The 16158-nt window shown below is 46.3% G+C and overlaps 1 protein-coding gene across 1 annotated transcript in view; it reads right to left on the reverse strand.

Moving 5' to 3' along the window:
* Positions 1-16158, reverse strand: part of LOC115083229 — a 509967-nt gene that overhangs the window by 312219 nt on the left and 181590 nt on the right. The window contains exons 5-8 of the mRNA XM_029587038.1: positions 15726-15791; positions 15435-15497; positions 13849-13914; positions 13553-13615 (exon numbers count right to left, since the gene is read on the reverse strand). Of these exons, the coding sequence (XP_029442898.1) occupies positions 13553-13615; positions 13849-13914; positions 15435-15497; positions 15726-15791 (258 nt within the window). The remainder of the gene's footprint in view (positions 1-13552; positions 13616-13848; positions 13915-15434; positions 15498-15725; positions 15792-16158) is intronic.

Genomic DNA, 16158 nt, shown 5'->3' on the forward strand with positions numbered 1-16158 from the left:
ATCTCATCGATCTGACTGGCCGAATTGATCATCATCTCCAAGAGTGCCACCGGGAGAATAGGATGCCCAAGAAGCCCTCTCGGGCGATGTGGAAGGCATTGTGGATTCTAAGAGAGTAGTAAATTGAACTCCTCTGTCAGAGAGGATGAGCTTAGGCATGCCATGCAGACGGAATATGTGACGGATAAACAACTTCGCTCATTCTGGAGCTGAAGGTAATCCGGGTAATGCCACAAAATGAGCCATTTTAGAAAAACGGTCTACAGTGACCCAGATGGTGTTGTTGCCATTGGACATGGGTAAATCAACTATAAAGTCCGTGGCGATGTGTGTCCATGGTTCGCTAGGAGCAGGTAGAGGCTGGAGAAGTCCCCAGGGATGACTGGCCGGTGGCTTCTGTGTTGCGCAGGTAGGACATTATTCCACATAGGCCCGTACATCTTCTTTCATAGAGGGCCACCAGTAATATCTTTGCAGGGTAGTCAATGTTCTGGATTATCCAGGATGACCCGCAAGTAGAGAGTCATGGGCCCATCTGAGGATCTTCTTTCTGAGCATCCGGGCCACTGTCTTCCCGGTTGGAACCGTGTGAGTAACTGAGAGCAGTACCCTAATAGGGTCAATGATATGACGCAGAGTATCAGGGATATCCTCCATAGAAAAGGAACGTGAGAGAGCGTCCGCAAGTGTGTTCTTGTCCGCTGGGCAATACTTCAAGAGGAAATCAAATCGGTTAAAAAATAAGGACCAGTGGGCTTTTCTATGGTTCAAAAGCTGTGCATGACATAGTATTCTAGGTTTTTGTGGTCGGTGTAAACCGTTATCTGATGTTGAGTACCCTCGAGCCATGGGCGACATTCCTCAAATACCAATTTGATTGCTAGTAACTCCTTGTCTCCTATCCTGTAGTTTCGCTCGGCAGGGGAGAACTGCCGAGAGAAAAAGGAGCAGGGATGTAAAGTATGGGTGTCACTATGTTGACTAAGGTCAGCACCAACTCCGTCGTCTGAAGTACCCACCTCGATGATGAAAGGTCATCGAAGGTTTGGGTGGCGAAGGCATGGCTCTTGAAGAAACTCCTATTTGAGTTCCTGGAAGGCATTTATGGCTTCTGAAGACCACTGAGAGGGGTTGGCTCCCTTTCGCGTCATGGCTGTAAGAGGCACGGTCAAGGTAGAATAGTGATGAATGAATGATCTGTAGAAATTAGTGAATCCGAGGAAGCTTTGCAGAGTCTTAAGATCAGTAGGTTGTGGCCAGTGCAAAATGCTCTTGGTTTTTTGCAGGTCCATCTGGAACCCCTGGCTGGATACTATGTAGCCTAGAAAAGGAACGGACTCTTGATGAAATGAGCATTTCTTTAATTTGGCATAGAGATGGTTATCTCGTAGTTACTGTAGAACATTAGCGATGTCCAACTGATGGCTCTGAAGGTTTTGAGAAAAAATCAGTATGTTGTCTAGATATACTACTACACAACTGTACAACATGTCCCTGAAGATTTCATTCATCATGTTTTGAAATATGGCCGGGGCGTTGCAAAGGTTATGAGTAAAGGGCATGTTTAAATATTCAAAATGGTCATCGCGGGTAAACGCCGTCTTCCATTCATCGCCCTGGCGTATTTGGACCAAGTTATATGCCCCTCTGAGGTCCAGTTTTGTAAATATTTTGGCTCCTTGGAGCCTATCAAAAAGTTCAGAGATCAATGGCAATGGGTAGCAGTCCTTCATGTTGATCTCATTTAATCTGTGGTAGCCTATACATGGGTGAAGGGATCCATCCTTCTTACCCACAAAAAAGAATCCAGCTCCGGCAGGAGACTTGGAAGGCCGTATGAAACCCTTCGCCAAATATTTTTGAATATAGGCCGACATGGTCTTGGTCTCAGACAGAGAAAGTGGGTACACCCTTACTCTGGGAGGCTCGAATTAGGTACCAAGTTAATGGCGCAGTCAAAAGACCGGTGAGGTGGTAGAGTGTCTGCCGCCTTCTTAGAGAATACATCCTGGAAGAAGAGTACTGTTGAAGTAGTCCCGGAAGAGAAGGGGTAGTGATCAGGCAAGGCATAGGAGTTACTTCTTCCAAGCATTTTCCATGGCAGGCAGTTCCCCATTGAGACTGTTCAAGGGTACTCCAATCGAATTGGGGTGAGTGCATCTGTAACCATGGTAGTCCGAGTACCACCGGATGTATTGCTTTACCAGGACTAGAAAAGAGATGGTCTCTGAGTGAAGGAATCCCGTGCGGACACGAATAGGTTGAGTAGAATAAGAGACTTCACCAGGTAATGGCTCGCCATGTATAGATAATAACAATAGTGGTGTAGGTGTCCGAACAGTGGGGATTTGTAGGTGCTCTACAAGTTGTCGGAGTATGAAGTTCCCACCGGCACCAAAGTCCACTAGTGCTAATGTGTGGAACTCGAGAGTTTCCGAGATAATAGAGACTGGAAGTATCAGTGGAAGAGATGGGGAAGTTAGACCCTAGGTCTGCAAGTTTCCCGGACAGATAGGACAGGAGGGTACAGCATGGCCAGGTTGTCCGCAGTACATACAGAGACCTAATCTCTTGCGGTGACGCCTCTCCTTAGCTGATAAGTGGCTGCGGCCTAGTTGCATGGGTTCTTCCTCCTCGATACTGGGTGCGGGAGTGGTCTGAGTAACAGGTACTGGTTGAGAGCATGGAACCCCTGGCAGTGGTCTTTTGGACACTACCTCTTGTGACCGCTCACAAAGACGACAGTCAATTTGCCCTGCAAGGTCTATGAGAGAGTCCAGAGTATCAGGGAGTTCATGTGCTATTAATTCGTCTTTGATATGAAAGTTAAGACCTTCCAGGAAAATAGTCTGCAGGCAACCCAGGTCCCAACATAGCTACAAGGACAATGTCTTGAACTCCATAACATAATCAGTCAAAGGTTTAGTATCTTGTTGTAGATGCAGGAGTACAGATCCAGTGACAATCTTGCGAGCAGGGTCGTCAAAAACAGAATGAAAGAGGGCAAAGAAGCCATCAAATCGTTGAGAATTGGATCATTACACTCCCAGAGAGGTGAAGCCCAGGCCAGGGATTTTCCGTCTAAAAGAGACAGTATGTACGTAGCTATGGACACTACGTCTGGAAAGTAGATAGGTTGTAGTGAAAAGTGCATACAGCACTGATTCAGAAAGATCCTACATAACAGGGGATCACCTGTAAAATGAGTGGAAGCTGGCAGGGGCACAGAGACATGTAGGCAACACGTGAGGAGAGGAAGTGGCCTTGTCAGGCATCGATGTAGAATTCAGCCGAGAGCTGAGCTGATTGAAGGCATTAACCAAAGTCTCTAGAGTCTTTTGTTGCTTGGCCAGACATTGGGCCAGGCCAGGGATGGCCTGAATAGCTGAGGCCTGAGCAGGGACCATGGAGTTAGCAATCTGTTATGTTCTTGTATAGATGTGAACCCTGGGACGAGATGAGAGATGTCTCTGCCCACAGGGAGGAGCCCTGTGGGCCTCACCGTCTATAGGTGGGGTCTCAGCAGCGTAGGACACAGCTATATTTTAGGGACTTTATTTTGTAGGAAGGAAAAGGCAGAGCCCGCAGAGCAGGAGCTGTAAATAAGTACAGTTCTGAGCAGAGAGGTATACCAGGGTGATACCACAGCTGAGATGATCCGGTAGTGGCCTGCAGAGTGGGGTATACCATGAAGTCCATGCAGGGGTAGAGGTAGTCTCAGAAGTGTAGATCCGGTAGTGGCCTGCGGAGCGGGGTATGCCAAGGAGTCTGTACAGTAGATGACAAGACTGAGGAGCATGAACCTGGAAGTGGATCTTGTAGCTGAAGCGACAATACCCTGCAGCTCAGGGTATACTGGAATGGTTTCGCTGAAGAAGGAGCAGTAGTGGCCCGAGGCACAGGATACACCGCGGGAAAGCTTCAGCCAAGCTCGAATCATTGAAGTCAGTAGTAGGTACTCACAAGTGGAAGTTCCAAAATAGAGTTCCAAGGTAAAAGGCCCTCCGAGGAGCGGATAGCCAGGAACACGGAAGGGCCCCCGAGGAGCGGGTACCCAGAGCGTCCAAAACCCAGAGGGAAGTCCGGAACTGAAGGTCCAAAGTAGAGTGGATTCAGCAACGAGGAACATAAGAACATAAGAACATGCCATACTGGGTCAGACCAAGGGTCCATCAAGCCCAGCATCCTGTTTCCAACAGTGGCCAATCCAGGCCATAAGAACCTGGCAAGTACCCAAAAATTAAGTCTATTCCTCGTTACCATTGCTAATGGCAGTGGCTATTCTTTAAGTGAACTTAATAGCAGGTAATGAACTTCTCCTTCAAGAACTTATCCAATCCTTTTTTTAACACAGCTATACTAACTGCACTAACCACATCCTCTGGCAACAAATTCCAGAGTTTAATTGTGTGTTGAGTAAAAAAGAACTTTTCTCCGATTAGTTTTAAATGTGCCCCATGCTAACTTCATGGAGTACCCCCCCTACTATGAGTTAGCAAGGAAACTCCTTGCTAACTCATGGTAGCAGAGGGCCGGTTGGTTTAAGTACAGCATCGAGTTGACGTCATCCGGAGGGGACGCCCCCGAGGTTACCGCCATGAAGTGTACAAAGGAGGCCCTTGTACGCGCGCACGTGCCTTAGGTGATTCCGGATCCAAGATGGCGGTCGGCAACGCCCACACCATCCCAGGGACGCCGGGGAGGTCAGCATTGGCTGGCGGAGACGGCCATTCTTCCAATGATTGACAGTACAGGGAAAAAAGAGGTGAGCATGAGAGGTCTCACCCATCTGCGACCGATGGGCGTAACACCTGGCCATTGTTGCGGGAGTGCTGGGGAGCGATCCTGCTTTCAGTGAGAGTGGTGTGCCCTTGGACCACGACGCGACCGCAGAGAGGAGCTCCATGGAAGCGCTGAGGCAGGTGTGGTGTATCCCAGCATAGGCCTCACCTGGCAGAAGACCAGGGACTAGCACCTCCACTGAACCTGACGCATCAGTAGAGACCCAACAACGCAATACTGGTCTCTGGGATAGCCCTATGGCCACTTGATAGCTCTTTCGGACCTGCAGTAGGGCAGACGATGGAACTGGAACAAGACGAGATTTGAAGACTGAAGACGATCAGATGATACTTGAAGACAAGGATTAGACGAGGACTTGAAGACAAGGTCAGACGATACTGGATAACGATGAGGCAAGGCTGAAGAGAAGAACATCAAGGACATTGATAAAGAAATAGAGCCTTTTCAATCGCTGGTCCAAAAGCATGGAACTCTTTACCTGCCTATCTAAGCTCGATCAGAGACTCTAAATCCTTCAAAAAAGAACTGAAAACTTGGTTATTTAGACAATCTTTCCCTGACGAAGTTGATTAATCCAATCCCACCTGCTCAGATTTACTTTTTCTTCTTTCCCTTCCCTCTACTGTTTCCCCCACTTATATGAGCCTCTTTCAAACACCCAAGCACGTTTATACTTAAATTATGTATCTAAATGCCTATCTACCCATGCTTGCCTACCGAATTCACTATTGGTAAGTCATACTCATCCATACCTATGTTCACACACTTGACTTACGCCAGATTGTTACCTGTTTACCAGTTGACTATACAAGTCTCAACTTGTTCGTTATGAATGTGTTGTATGTATTATGTTGTTACTTTGTAAACCGGAGTGAAGGCAGCCTGCTAAACTTCGGTATATAAAAGAATCTAAATAAATAAATAAATAAAGACACTTGCTGAGTGAAAAGAAGACAGAAGAGTTAAAACTCAGTGTGAAGGTATCTTGCCATGACTCGTAGCAGCACCCATCCTAAACTGAGGCTTCAGGGACCAAGTGTGATCGGCGTAATCAACCAAGGGAAGTGATGGCTTCCCTCCCAATGCGGAAGACGATTCAGAAGGTCAGCCGAAGATAAACGAGGACGGCCCACTAGAAGCTAGCTCCGGAACCATGACATCCGAGAGGGAGGCTACCCTGATGAGGGCGCCAAAGACTCAGAAGGCTTCCTTGACGAAGGAGCCGAAAAGGGTCTGAACACTTGACAGTGATAGGACTGAAGACTGAAGACTGAGACGTCAAAGGATTCTGTAGACGAAGACAACTTGACACGAAGACGTCAGGCACATCAGGACAGCTGGACTATAGCCCCCCAAGACACTCAATCAACAGCATCCAGGAGATGTCGAGTGAACTGAAGAACAAGGCATCTGAGACATCTGGACATTTGGACCCCCCAGGTCACCCAGTCAAGGGCATCGAGGAGGCTCCGAGAGGCAGAACAACAGGATGACGGACTTCAGGAAAGACAGGACATCGGAAGGCAGGACATCAGGAGGATCTGAAGGTGAGGATATCAGGAGAGTTAGATGACGAAGACATCTGAGACAAGGACTTAGGATCCGGCAAGAGACCAAACATGGAACAAAGATGAGACGAAGGATCAGGAACCATAAAGAAAGACAAAGGAATTCCCATGAAGAACAGAGTGCCTTGAAGAAGTGGAGCTGGACATCTGGAACTCCTGGACTGAAGAGCTGGATCGGAGGATCCAGGAGCAGTCCGACTCCATGACTGACTCCTTGCGAAAGTGAATGAAGAACTGAAGACAGGGCCCTTTTGTAGGACTGAAGAGAAAATGGGTCGATGACATGATAAGGAGGAGCCAGGGGGACTGGCCCTTTAAATTCAGCAGAGAGGTGCGGCGTCACGCCTAAAGAGGTAGGAGGCAGGACCCTGGAGAGCAATGTCCCTGCCGCAGGCCAGAGCAGGAGCAGCACCAGGCTGTGAAGCCCGGCCTAACGTTGAAGGAGACCCCCCTGCCACAGGAAGGGAGATGGAGGGTAGCTCCAGCTGCGAGGAGATGGCGTCGGTGGCCCCCTGGCCGCAAGGATGGAAGCAGGACATTGGCGACGGCTCCCTGCCGCTGACAACGGCAGTGTCAATGGCAGCTCCCGGTCGCATGGATGCATGGCGGCAAGGCACGCCATGCCGGAGACAACATGGGCGGCCTTCTGTTTGCACAGAGCAGGCAGGCAGATGGCAGGGAAGCAAGCAGCAGAATGGTGAGAGGCTGCTCACGGCAGGCCCATGAGCCGAATCGTAATAGCCATCACCTACAAGCCTGCCCAGTCCGTCCGGGAAACTACCCGGCCTAAGTTAAGTTGGGGTCCTGAACTTGGGCGCAGTGTCACTGGCCCTTCAATTGACCTTACCAGTTACTTTGACCTGGGACTCTCGGTCCTTTCCAGTTCTTGCTCTGGTGGACTCCGGAGCTGGAGGGAATTTTATCATAAGAACATAAGAAAATGCCATACTAGATCAGACCAAGGGTCCATCAAGCCCAGCATCCTGTTTCCAACAGTGGCCAATCGAGGCCATAAGAACCTGGCAAGTACCCAAAAACTAAGTCTATTCCATGTAACCATTGCTATTGGCAGTGGCTCTTCTCTAAGTGAACTTAATAGCAGGTAATGGACTTCTCCTCCAAGAACTTATCCAATCCTTTTTTAAACACAGCCTCATGGATCTAGTTCAACTTCTGGGTATAAATACTCGTCCTTTGGAGACCTCCTTGTGCATTGCTTAGATTTACGGAGAACCATTACCTGGTCAAATTTCCCTGACCACTGAGCCAGTTCAATTCCTTACTGGTGCCCTCCATACCGAAGAAATCGAACTATTGGTGTTAGAGAAATCTATCCACCCAGTAGTCTTAGGGCTACTTGGCTCCAACGTCACTCCCCCCAATTCGATTGGGGGTCACTCCAGCTAGTTAAATGGGGTTCCACCTGCCATCAGACTTGTTTACAAAGAGTGGTGCCACCTGCTGTGATTCCTTTGGCGACCACCTCCTCAGGCATACCAGCTCCCTATGTAGATGCTGAAGATGTTTTTTCAAAGCAAAAAGCGGACCTCCTACCACCTCTTCGGAGGTTTGACTGCCCCATTTAACTTCTTCCTGAGACCACGCCTCCCTGAGGGCGTACTTATCCTCTGTCCCTTCCTGAGACCAAGGCTATGACGGAGTATATCCAAAAGAACCTTGCTAAAGGGTTCATTCATCCCTCGACATCATCTGCCAGTGCAGGATTCTTCTTCATCACGAAGAAAGACAGATCCCTAAGGCCGTGTATCGATTGCCACAGCTTAAATGCCATCACCCGAAAAGACAAATACCCATTGCCCTTAATCTTGGAGTTATTTGATCGACTACACAGAGCCTCTATCTTCACCAAATTGGATTTACGAGGGGCTTACAACTTGGCGCGTATTTGCCCCGATGATATCTGGAAATAGCTTTCAACACCATCTGGTGATGCCCTTCAGCCTCTATAATGCTCCGCAGTCCTTCAACAAATGATTAATGAAATCTTCAGAGATCTATTATATATTAAGGTTGTGGCATACCTTGATGACATCCTTGTCTTCTCTAAGGATCTGGCTACACACTGCACCGATGTCCGTATGGTTCTTCAATGTCTCCATGAAAACCATCTGTTCGCGAAATTGGATAAATGTTTGAAAAATCCAATTTGCCCTTTCTTGGGTATATAATTTCAAAACAAGGATTCTCTATGGACCCTGAAAAGCTCAAAGGAATCCAAGATTAGCCTCAGCCTGTGGGTCTTAAAGCTCTACAACGATTTCTAGGATTCACGAATAATTACCGCCATTTCATTCCTCACTATTCAACCCTGGCGACTCCTCTTACCGCATTGACCTGTAAGGGCCAAGATACCCAGAACTGGACCCTGGAGGCCATCACAGCCTTTCGACACCTCAAAGAGGCCTTCTTAGCTGGATCTTATCTCCACCATCCAGACCCAAACCGCCCCTTCCTGGTCAAGGTAGACTCCTCTGCTATCGGAGCTGGGGCAGTCTTGAGTCAGCATTTTACCTCTGGATCCTTAATTTCATGCTCATTCTACTCACGCAAATTCTCTTCTGTGGAACAAAATTACAGCATTGGAGATCGCGAATTGCTTGCTATCAAATTAGCCCTAGAAGAGTGGTGCCCATGGCTAGAGGGTGCTCAACATAAATTCACCATTTTCACAGAGCACAAGAATCTGGAACACCTGAACCGTGCCCAGCACCTTAACGCCCATCAAGCTCGATGGGCCTTGTTTTTTCTAGGTTCAACTTCGAATTTCGCTATTGTCCAGCTGGAAAAAATCTTTGGGAAGACGCCCTGTCACGTTCCTTTGAACCAGAAGATACTCCTGAAGAACCCGGTCACATTATTGACCTAGCTTGTATTTGTTTGTCTGCAACTCACCCAGTTTCGACTGGGAAGGCTGATGTGCCCCGTTGACTCCGTGAAAGGGTCCTCCGTTGGGCACATAACTCTAAGTTTGCCGGTCACCCAGGGCAAGGGAAAACTCTAGCATTGCTCCAGCGGTTCTTCTGGTGGCCCACTATGGTCTCTGACGCTAAAGCGTACATTGATTCCTGCAATATCTGCACTCAACAGAAACCCACGGTCGGTCGACCATGGGGTTTGCTCCAGCCACTTCCAGCTCCCGAAGAACCGTGGACACATCTCTCCATGAATTTCATCGTGGACTTACCACCATCCAAGGGTCATATGGTCATATGGGTTACCATAGATAGATTCTCTAAATTGGCCCATTTTGTTCCACTACCATGCCTACCATCTGCTCCTGAACTGGCACACCTGTTTTTTCTCCATATATTCTGGCTACACGGCCTGCCCAAAGAGATTGCCTCCGACAGGGGTCCACAATTTGTTGCCCGATACTGGCGCACTCTTTGCAATAAATTTGGCATTAACATCAGTTTTGCAACAGCATACCATCCACAAGCCAATGGACAAGCTGAGCGAATGACCGTCAAGACAACTGGTTTGAATTCCTTCCTTGGGCGGAGTTCTCTCACAACTCCAATATTGCTGCTGCCACAGGTACGTCGCCCTTTTCCATCGTTTATGGGAAGCAACCACGACCACCACTGCCCATAGCGTTATCGGTGCCCTCTCCGGCTACGCAAGCTACTGCTGATGCTCTCAAGGCAATCTGGAATCAGACAAATCTTCGCTTACGCCAAGCTGCATCCCGGGCCAAGAAGTCTGCGGACATCCGTCGCCGCTCAGCTCCTGAGTTCCTTCCTGGCCAGAAAGTCTGGTTGTGCACTCAGTATATTCGGCTTAAGATACCTTCCCATAGATTTGCACCAAGGTACATTGGAACTTTTCCAATCATTCGTCGTGTTGGACCAGTTACATACCAGCTTCGGTTACCACCTACATTGGGAATCCATAATACGTTCCACGTATCTCTTCTGAAGCCAGTAGTCCTATCTTGGCCTTCCTTGATGCTCGCCGTAGGGGCCGCTGGCGGGAATACCTCCTTTCCTGGAGAATTTGTGGGAACCAGCTCGTAAATTCCTGGATAAAAACCTCCTTCTTCAATTTCATCAGGCCCATCCGGGCAAACCCAGACCTCCAAGTAGGGGGCATAAGGGGGGGTACTTTTACGCGTGCCGGCCAAGGCAGACCCGCGGCCCGGCCCCCTCACCTCTCTCAGATGAATCCAGTGCCTGGTTCCTCATCCCTGGTGGCGGTGGGCTGCTGGATCTGTCCTCGGGCCAACCCCGGTGCCTCAGTTTCAGCTACGGATTCCTGTGCTCCACGTCGGGCCTCTCTGAGTGGCCCGCAGAGAGATGCCACCGTCCAGCATCACACCCCTCCCTAGGCGGGTGCACATCACTGATCCTTATGAAGGACACGTGGCAGAAACCTGGCCACGGTCCCGGATGATGACGTCTCCTGAGCTCCGGTACTTAAGGCTGGTGTCGGTTCCCTATGATCGCCTTTGCAACAGGTCTCCATGCTGGTCGTGTACTTGTTGCCTCCTGGTGATTCTCATGTGTTCCTGGTTCCTGATCCTCACAAGTCCTGTTCCTGTTCTCCTTCATTCCTGCATTCCTAACCATTCCTCGGATTGCTTTCTCGGATACAACCTCTGCATTGCCTGACCATGCTGTTAACTCTCTCCAAGCCCGGACCTCTGCATTGCCTGACCACGCTGTTGACCCTCTCCAAATCCGGACCTCTGCATTGCCCGACTACGCTCTTGACTCTCTCCACGCCCGGACCTTTGCTTTGCCAGACTACACTACTGACTCTCTCCAAGCCCAGACCTCTGCATTGCCTGACTACGCTACTGACCTCTCCAAGCCTGGACATCTGCTTTAAGAACATAAGAACATAAGAAAATGCCATACTGGGTGAGACCAAGGGTCCATCAAGCCCAGCATCCCGTTTCCAACAGTGGCCAATCCGGGCCACAAGAACCTGGCAAGTACCCAAAAACTAAGTCCATTCCATGCTACCATTGCTAATGGCAGTGGCCATTCCTTAAGTGAACTTAATAGCAGGTAATGGACTTCTCCTCCAAGAACTTATCCAATCCTTTTTTAAACACAGCTACACTAACTGCATTAACCACATCCTCTGGCAACAAATTCCAGAGTTTAATTGTGCGTTGAGTAAACAAGAACTTTCTCCGATTAGTTTTAAATGTGCCCCATGCTAACTTCATGGAATGCCCCCTAGTCTTTCTACTATCCGAAAGAGTAAATAACCGATTCACATCTACCCGTTCTAGACCTCTCATGATTTTAAACACCTCTATCATATCCCCCCTCAGTCGTCTCTTCTCCAAGCTGAAAAGTCCTAACCTCTTTAGTCTTTCCTCGTAGGGGAGCTGTTCCATTCCTCTTATCATTTTGGTAGCCCTTCTCTCTACCTTCTCCATCGCAATTATATCTTTTTTGAGATGCGGCGACCAGAATTGTACACAGTATTCAAGGTGCGGTCTCACCATGGAGCGATACAGAGGCATTATGACATTTTCTGTTTTATTCACCATTCCCTTTCTAATAATTCCCAACATTCTGTTTGCTTTTTTGACTGCCGCAGCACACTGGACCGACGATTTCAATGTGTTATCCACTATGACACTTAGATCTCTTTCTTGGGTAGTAGCTCCTAATACGGAACCCAACATTGTGTAATTATAGCATGGGTTATTTTTCCCTATATGCATCACCTTGCACTTATCCACATTAAATTTCAATTGCCATATGGATGCCCAATTTTCCAGTCTCACAAGGTCTTCCTGCAATTTATCACAATCCGCTTGTGATTTAACTACTCTGAACAATTTTGTGTCATCTGCAAATTTGATTATCTCACTCATCGTATTTCTTTCCAGATCATTTATAAATATATTGAAAAGTAAGGGTCCCAATACAGATCCCTGAGGCACTCCACTGTCCACTCCCTTCCACTGAGAAAATTGTCCATTTAATCCTACTCTCTGTTTCCTGTCTTTTAGCCAGTTTGCAATCCACGAAAGGACATTGCCACCTATCCCATGACTTTTTACTTTTCCTAGAAGCCTCTCATGAGGAACTTTGTCAAATGCCTTCTGAAAATCCAAGTATACTATATCTACCGGTTCACCTTTATCCACATGTTTATTAACTCCTTCAAAAAAGGTGAAGCAGATTTGTGAGGCAAGACTTGCCCTGGGTAAAGCCATGCTGAGTTTGTTCCATTAAACCATGTCTTTCTATATGTTCTGTGATTTTGATGTTTAGAACACTTTCCACTATTTTTCCTGGCACTGAAGTCAGGCTAACCGGTCTGTAGTTTCCCGGATCACCCCTGGAGCCCTTTTTAAATATTGGGGTTTGCCTGACTACGCCTTTGATTCTCTCCTCGTCTAGACCTCAGCCTTGTCTTGCCACTAATTCCTGATTGCCGCCGGCCCTGACTCCAGCTTGCTCTATGACGCCTCTTTAGTCTACATCCTGGAGTTGGCCTATTCAGGCTTCGGCCTGTTCTTGCTCGGGTGCCCCTGTCTGACTTTGTTTCCATTGGCGCCCGGGTCTCCGGGACTCCGCCTCATTCAGTACAGACCTCTTCATCTCACTGCTGCTGCCTCTGGGCTGACTCTTCGGTCCCTTCATTGACGATGACATACGGAGGCCTACCTAAGTCCAGCCAGCTCCTGTACCCAAAGGCTCAACCTGCGGGGAACGAGGGCTGGTATTGGTGAAGCACCAGTCGGCCTCCGTCCTTCAGCCCACTCCGCCTGCCGATGGTGTTGACCCGTAAGATCCCTCCTTCGGGTAGCTTCAACCTCACCTCGGCCCAAGAGTCCACCTCCGGTGCAACAGTTGTAGCAGAAGCCTCATTGAAAGAAGAAACTAGAGAATCAGTATCAACCAGGTATAAGCTAATTAGCTCCCTGGCAGGGCTGCGTAAATCTCCTGGGAAGGATCATGAGATCCAAACATATGTAATTCTCCACTCTGGAAGACATCACTAGGTCTACTGTCACTAGAATGAGCAAGTTGGAAATGTACCCAGCTAGTATAAAGACTATTAGATTTGGTTATGAGTTCGAAAATAGAGTCAGGCTATTTATAAAGATTTATATGCATGATCAAGGAATGATACCAGATAGCCAGAATGTTTCTTCATTCATATATTATAAATGGAAATACTCAACATACCTTTCGTTGTGGTCCAATGACTGGACCCGTTTGCATAGGTTCTTGTTCTGGTATTCCTTGCATCTAAAATATAAAAAGTACCATCTACATTAGGGACTCATTATTTAACAATAACTGTTAGATGATTAAAATGTTTACCTCAGTATTAAATAATTTGGTGGAGCTAATTAGGTTGGCAGTGTTCCTTAAACTTAGGTTTTATAACTTTATATTTTTCCATATATGCAGTAATTTATTTTTATGCCTTCACCATAACTAATATGAAATTGTGATTTAAATGCAGTCAATAAACATACCATCTGTAGTTGTTCATAATCCTGGATAGGACGTCCGTACTGATCAGTTGGCCATTGTGCTGCTTTCTGCTTTAGAAATGCAAGAACAATTTGGAAATGTGCAATTGGGACAATTAGAGAAGCTTATTCCTTACTTTCAAATGTTTATATTAGAACTACACTTCTCTACTATATCTCTGATATGTTTGTATTCACACTGTTGTGCTTTCTTTCCTTTTTTTACATTCTGTTTCTATACACCACAAAACCTTAATAAGGAAAGTGAATTTTCAAAAATTCATTATTTGGTTGGAAAATCTAAAGATCCTGGTCATTACAATGATGTATTATTGTCAATGGTAGGACATATAGAGGTTAATACTGATTGCAGACTTAACCAGACAAACTGCGATCTAAAATCCCGCCAGTCTGACCACCCCAGACTTAGCCAGCTAACTTTTTATCCGGCTACAAGTTTAGCTGGATAAATCCGGAGCAAGGATGATAATTTAGCTAATGGCCTCATTAACTAAGCTTTTTATTATAGATATAGAATAGAAGAAAAGCTTTAGTAAATCAGGCCCTTAGTTATCTGGATAAATGCTAATTTTCAGCATTATTTGGCTGACATAGCCAGATAACTTTAGGACTAGATGTTCTTAGGGCGCATTTATCATATAACAGAAGCAAGAGGACTGGACTAATATGGTCAAATCCCATTCTAAAAGGGAAATTGCTACTGTACTTTAATTCTCACTAGGGTCCAATGTAACAAAACCCGTGCTAAAATCTGAGTTACTGCGGGATGCTGTAAACTGACATGAACTAGACCGAGAGTAAAAAAAAAAAAAAAAAAGCATGCTAAACTGAAAAAGCACACTTCTTTTGATTCATGGTCTATTTGTATGCCAGCCCACACTAAAAAGAAAAAACACAAACCCAGGTTCCCCAACCTCTCCAGCTTACCGAATCACCACTCCTTCTCATAAAATTGAAGTATGATCCAGTGGGCCAGGCAGTCAGGTTCCCAGACTGGGGATCCTCCCCAAAACCCCCACCCCTTTTTTTCTCTGGCTCACCTTAAATGAAGTCAGCAGCAGGTCTTGCTTACAAAACGAAGTCGACCAGCAGGTCTGGGGTCAGCTCTCCTTGCAGCCCCCCTCCTTTTTACCTTAGAAAATTAACTCCTCAATCCCCTAAAACCCCTCTCCCTACCTGGGAACCCCTAATGGAGAAGACATTACCTCCACTGACAGAGCTGTTCCCTTTCTGACAGCTGATTGGTCCTTTCACAGACACTTCAGTGAAAAGACAAATCCCCTTTCGGAATTCTATAAGACAGCTTTCTGAAAGGGGACTGGTTCTTTCTCTGACATGTGACAATGAAGGGACCAAGGAGTCTGGGCATAAGAACTTTATTACTGACATACTGACATAAATTTTAACTAATACAGTGCTATTCTTGTACATATGAACCATCAAGGATGATGATGAGTCAAGATAGATTCAAACTGCATGGTTATAAAAATGTACATCAAGATCAAGGAGTAATTTCAGTAATCAAAAACTTCATTCAAATTTTAAAACTGGGAAAAAAATCAACATACCCTTTGTTGCTCCTCAGTGGCTAAATACCTCTGCTCAGGTCTTGATCCTGGTAAGCCCAGCATCTAACATACAAAATGTTGTGATTACATTAGGACTTAAAAAAACTACTGGATGATTAAAATGTTTAGCTTGTTGTTTGACATTTTTGATAGAAACAATCTGGATATGGAAGATGGCAGAATTCCTGAAAATTTTATAACTTTACATTTTTCATAAATGCAGTAGAATATTGTTATTAACCACAAATAGATAACATGAAATCATAATATAGATGAAATAAATAAACTTACTACTTGTGCTAGTTTAAGATCCCGGATTGGTCGTCCATACTGATCAGTTTCCCATTTTGCTGCTTCCTGCATCAGAAATGCAAGACCAAATTGGAAAAGCATATGTGGAATAATCACAGAACCCTAATCCTTCTAACAAACAGAAGAAATAAGAGAAGGCTCATCACCTTTAACACCTTGTAAAAATAGGCAAATATTTATAATTTTAACATAGTCCTAAGTGAAATGAAGATAATTTATTTAGTTAACATTAGAAAATTTCTCATCACTGGTAAGTTTTTCAGTTGAACTCAGTACAGGACAGGTTTGGCTTGAGAGCACTACTATTGAGACAGTCTCAAAGTAAATAAAATAGCTGCAGAAGATTATAGAAAGTGTATGAAATACCTTCATCAGCAGTTTTGATTGATTTGACAATGTAATGCAGGAACTG

This window comes from Rhinatrema bivittatum, chromosome 2 (genome assembly GCF_901001135.1).
Source record: "Rhinatrema bivittatum chromosome 2, aRhiBiv1.1, whole genome shotgun sequence".
In the NCBI taxonomy this organism is placed as follows: domain Eukaryota; kingdom Metazoa; phylum Chordata; class Amphibia; order Gymnophiona; family Rhinatrematidae; genus Rhinatrema; species Rhinatrema bivittatum.